This window comes from Vespa velutina, chromosome 16 (assembly GCF_912470025.1).
Source record: "Vespa velutina chromosome 16, iVesVel2.1, whole genome shotgun sequence".
Taxonomy (NCBI): Eukaryota; Metazoa; Arthropoda; class Insecta; order Hymenoptera; family Vespidae; genus Vespa; species Vespa velutina.
In genome coordinates this window covers 925,001-930,000 of record NC_062203.1, presented here as the reverse complement: position 1 = coordinate 930,000, position 5,000 = coordinate 925,001, and the positions used below count along the sequence as shown (strand labels likewise).

At 32.1% G+C, this 5,000-nt stretch overlaps 1 protein-coding gene across 1 annotated transcript in view; it reads right to left on the bottom strand.

Annotated features, from left to right (window-relative positions):
- Window positions 1–5,000, bottom strand: part of LOC124954978 (terminal nucleotidyltransferase 5C) — a 68,131-nt gene that overhangs the window by 63,059 nt on the left and 72 nt on the right. The window contains exon 1 of the mRNA XM_047508712.1: window positions 3,965–5,000. This exon is cut by the window's right edge and continues 72 nt beyond it. Coding sequence (XP_047364668.1) covers window positions 3,965–4,330 — 366 coding nt within the window. The 5' untranslated portion in view covers window positions 4,331–5,000. The remainder of the gene's footprint in view (window positions 1–3,964) is intronic.

The window sequence follows — 5,000 nt, the reverse complement described above, 5'->3', positions numbered from 1 at the left end:
TTCTATAAGACGGTATTTAACAACAAAAAAAAAGAAAAAAAAAAGAAAAAAAAAAAGAAAAAAAAAAATACGAAATCAATATTACGATTAAAAATTATTTAATATTTTGATATTATAAAATAAAAAATAAATAAATAAATAAATAAAAGAACAACAGATTTTTTCATTGTATGTTTTTATATAGTATACGTATTTGCTTTAATTAGACGCTTCGACGATATCAATTAAATATGAAGGAGTTTCGAGTATGAATTTAATTAATTACTAGTTCTCACCATCCCACCCACCTTCTTTTTTCCTCCTCTTCCCTGAAGTTTCACTTATTTCTAATTCCACGACGTATACATTCAAAAGGGTCGTCGTCGTCTCATTCAAGTTGCTCGTTTTACACTAACCTTTCCTTAATAGGAAAGATCTATCCATCTTGAATGCATCAACGTGCATCAATGTGCACGCACGCACATATCAAAGATATACATATTAGGTCTTGCAGAGTAAATTGGAAAAACTTTCGCCGATTAGAAACGAAGATGCAGAAATACGCAAGGAGAAGCCTTTGACGATACGGAAGCAAGCAATTTATGAGAAGATTCCATCGATCGTAATACCCAACTATTTATGTACGTGTGTGAGTATATATATATATATATATATATATATATATATATATATATATATATATATATATATATGTACGTGTCTATGTCGCTTGGAAATGCTTGGAGGAATGCATAGAAAAAAAAGAGAGAGAGAGAGAGAGAGAGAGAGAGAGAGAGAAAGAAAGAAAGAAAGAAAAACGATTCAGGATCGTTCGGTAAAATGGATTTCATACCTTGCGGTGACTTTCTCTAACAAGTAAGTAACGAGCCAAACAACATTTACTTTTAACTATCGCAATCGAGAAATATTCATGATGATAGAACGAAATATAATGTGTGTATGTGTGTGTATTCGATATGTATATATATATATATCGAATGCAATAGAACCTAATATTACTTTAATTTCATTCATTTTTCTATGCTTTTCCTTTTGTTTATCGTAATTATTATACGAAATATTTACACTATAGAAAATACAAATCTCACGTAAAACGATTTCATTTCAATCCGGCTGTTGAATATTATTTTAATGGATCCTCCATTATTTAAACATTTTATTTTATTTTTTTTTTTTTTTATTCATCTCTTTTCTTTTAAATAAATTTTTTTTTTTTTAAATAAAATGTCAATTTTTAATAAAATATTAAGCCTGACACTTAATTATTTATGTCGATCGAAATACCCGTATATATGTATATACATATATATATTTATTTTACAATATGCTTATCACTAATTAATAAAAGTTACTGATCAAATAAAAAGAAATGTTTACGGTTCTATAAATAAAATGTGATATTTCCTCTTAATCCAATCTCGTTTATAGATATGTATCTTTGATAATTATTAAAACGATAATAACAATAAAATCAACCTTTTTCGTTGGCGCGCAAAGGGCACACGAGTTTGTTAATTCGATCGACGCGTTGTATGTAAATGCAAAGATAAAAAGAAAGAGAGAAAAATAGAGATAGAGAGAGAGAGAGAGAGAGACTGAGAGAAAGAAAGAAAAAGAGAAAGAGAGATCTTGCGTCATGTAACAAACGAAACATTAAAGCGTGTAGGCAACATAAATTATGCGTTCTTTATCGCATACATACATGTACGCAAGTAAATGTCGTGAAAGATCTCTTAGAGAGACTGAAAAATAGTTGAACTGTTTTCGTCAAATTCCACGCCAATATTTCAAGCCAAATATATATTATTATTTTCTTTTATCCTTAACTATTTTACATTATGTCTTATTAATATCTTCGTTTTCTATTCTCTATCGTTAATTCCATTTTAGAATGTACAAAGTAATTCCCAAAATTAATCTTACATAATTATAGTTAAATTTTTTTATATATATGTATATGTCGTGTAATAAAAAATAAAAAAAAAAAAAATATATATATATATACCGTAATAGCTCCTTTCTTGTTCACCAATTTTAAAGCGAGCAGAAAACCAGCTCGCTTACAATTTGCATTAACCTTTTCGCTGTTACGCCCGGCTTGTTTTACCATCTAGTACGTGCCAACTCGCTTAGACGAACTGTGTGCTTCGTCTATGCGTATTGTAAGCATGCATGCGTGCATGCGTGCATGCGTGCGTGCGTATAAGCTATTAGAAAATATTTATTTTTTTCTTTTTTTTTTTCCTTCTTCTACAGGGCGGGCCAAAAGTTTTCTTACGTCATTTTTAAAATATCGATTAAACCTTTCTTGAAACTCTTTCCTTAGATTATACTTTTCTTTATTTTTTTTTTTTTTTTCTTTTTTTTTCACTTCAAACTAATTAAAACTAGAAATTTTTTTCAACAATTCTTTACTCAAACCCTTGACGATTTTTACACCTTTTCTATTATGTAATTCATCAATGCATTACGATCTACAAGATAATTAGTCAAATGAACGCGATTATCTTAGTCATGTATTATTCTTCGATCATTTGTACAAACATTGTATAATTTTCTAATTAATGTTACGACACGCATTTCTAAAATTGTAAAAAGGAAAAGAAAAAAATTAAAAGGACAAAAATTAAAAAAAGAAAAATAAAATTGGTCACGTGCGTCCAATCCAGTCGTAAAGAACTTTCACCCTATCTTTGATACGTTTGAGTGTGTGTGCGTGTGTGTGTGTTGTATATGTCCGTCTCTCTCTCTTTCTCATTCTTTCACTGTACAAAAGCGATTTTGATCGGTCTTACGAACTAAATAGGCGTGGCACCTGCCGTAAAAGTATAGCCCGAGACATTTTTAACGATCGCGATAATTTTTCGAAAGTTACAGAACACCTGTATCGATCGATCGAAAATACCAAGTACGAGTTCTTAGTATTCGTCTTTGTTAGAAAAAAAAAAGAAAAAAAAAGAAAAGAAAAAGAAAAGTTCATTTCCATTCATATTATATAGAAAAGAGAAAAGGGAAAGAAAAAAGAAAAACAGACGGACAGTGTAAGTACACGACATAGATATTCAAAATTTCGCGGGAGAAAGATAGAGAAAGAGAGAGAGAGAGAAAGAGTCTCACGTGACCGGTCAAGACAAATATTATTTTCTTCGTTTAGAAAGGAAAAAAATAACAACAATAACAGAAGGGAAAAGAAAGAACAAGTCATTCATAAAGAAAAGAAAAAAAAAAAAAAAGAAAAAAAAAGAAAAAAAAAAGAACGAAAAAAAAGCAATTTATAATCGATTTGAAAGAAATGATCGTAGAAAATTATTCGAAGGACATTCGTCATATATATTATGTAGCTTATCTATAGCTCGATACGATTCAATAAAAAAGTAGAATAAATTGAATGATTTTAGAACATGTTGTATAACCACGTGATCAATTTTTCGTCTCTCCCTCTCTCCCTCTCTTTCGTTCTAGAAAATGTGAGCACACAAAAAAAAAGAGAGAGAAAAAAAAAAAGAAAGAAAAAAGAAAAAGAAAGAAAGAAAAAAAGAAAGAAAAAAATGTCTATTCTCCTGATAATATTACTTTTATCGTATGATTACGATCGGGCTTATCGATTAATATCAACAAAATTTCGTAATCACTTAAATCATGCCTTCAAAAGAATAAACTTAACCGATCGACAATCGGCCGCGACCAAACCCAACCTACTCTCTCTCTCTCTCTCCCCCTCTCTCTCTCTCTCTCTCTCACTCCCTCTCACTCTCTCTTTCTACTACGTTTTATAACTTCTTATTCTAACCAACACCATCGAACTTAATCTTTCTCTCTCTTTCTATATATATATCTATTTCTCTCTCCCTCTCTCTCTCTCTCTCTCTCTCTCTCTCTCTCTCTCTCTGTCTCTGTCTATATCTCTAATACGATACATATATACTCTTCCCTAAAGAATAAGTTACGTAACTTTAAGACTCACCTGCATAAGTGGCACGATTTGAACGCGTTCAATGCATCGATTAGCTTCTTCTCCTTTCTTCGTCGATTCCATCTTTTCGTCTATTTCTCCTCCCTTTTCTGTGACGACCACGAGCTTCCTTATTTCCTCTTCCTTGACTCCCGATATCGAAGAAGAAGATGACGACGGTGACGACAAGCTTAATGATGATGATAATGATGATGATAACAATTCCTTCTCCTCTTCTTCAATCTTCTTCTCCTTTTTCTTCTTCTTTTGATCGTTCATGCTGTTACACGACGACGACGACGACGACGACGACGACGTCGTAGTCGACGTCAATGATGACGACAACGACGATGACGACGACACCTTCGTCGAGTTCATTTTTTTTATATTACTACGTGAATTTACACAAACACTCTTTGCAATGCTTAATTCACCGGCGTTAATAACCGGCCGAAAATTAAATATATGTATATATATATATATATATGTGTGTGTGTATGTATGTATATATATATATATATATGTATTTATAAAAATAATACGAAAGAATAAGTAATAAGGAATAAAAAGACGACGACGAAGGGCGTAAACGACGAAGGTTCGAGGTTATGAACGTAATCGATCTCTCTCGCACTCGACTAATTCTCCGCAGCGTGTCTCCGCACTCCGTAACGAGATTCACTTCGATACCGTTCGCGAATGGTCACGTGGTATGCCCTCGGTACCAAAGGTGGAAGCGAGAGAGCGAGGAAATTTCGATTTGCTGCCAGTTCCTTCCCTCTCCTTCTCTCTCTCTCTCTCTCTCTCTAACTATTTATCTACTATCTATCTATCTATCTATCTATCTATCTTTATCTATGTCCGTGTCTATCTTTCTCTCTCACACACACTGTTCCTTTCTTTTTCTTCCCTTTTGTTTTTCTTTTTTTGTTTTTTTTTTTCGTTGAGCAGCTTCCTCGAAGTTATCTCGTACGTATCTATTTAATCTATCCTGTCTTGTCTATAATCCCCCCTCTCTCTCTCTCTATCTCTCCCTCTCTCTTTTTAT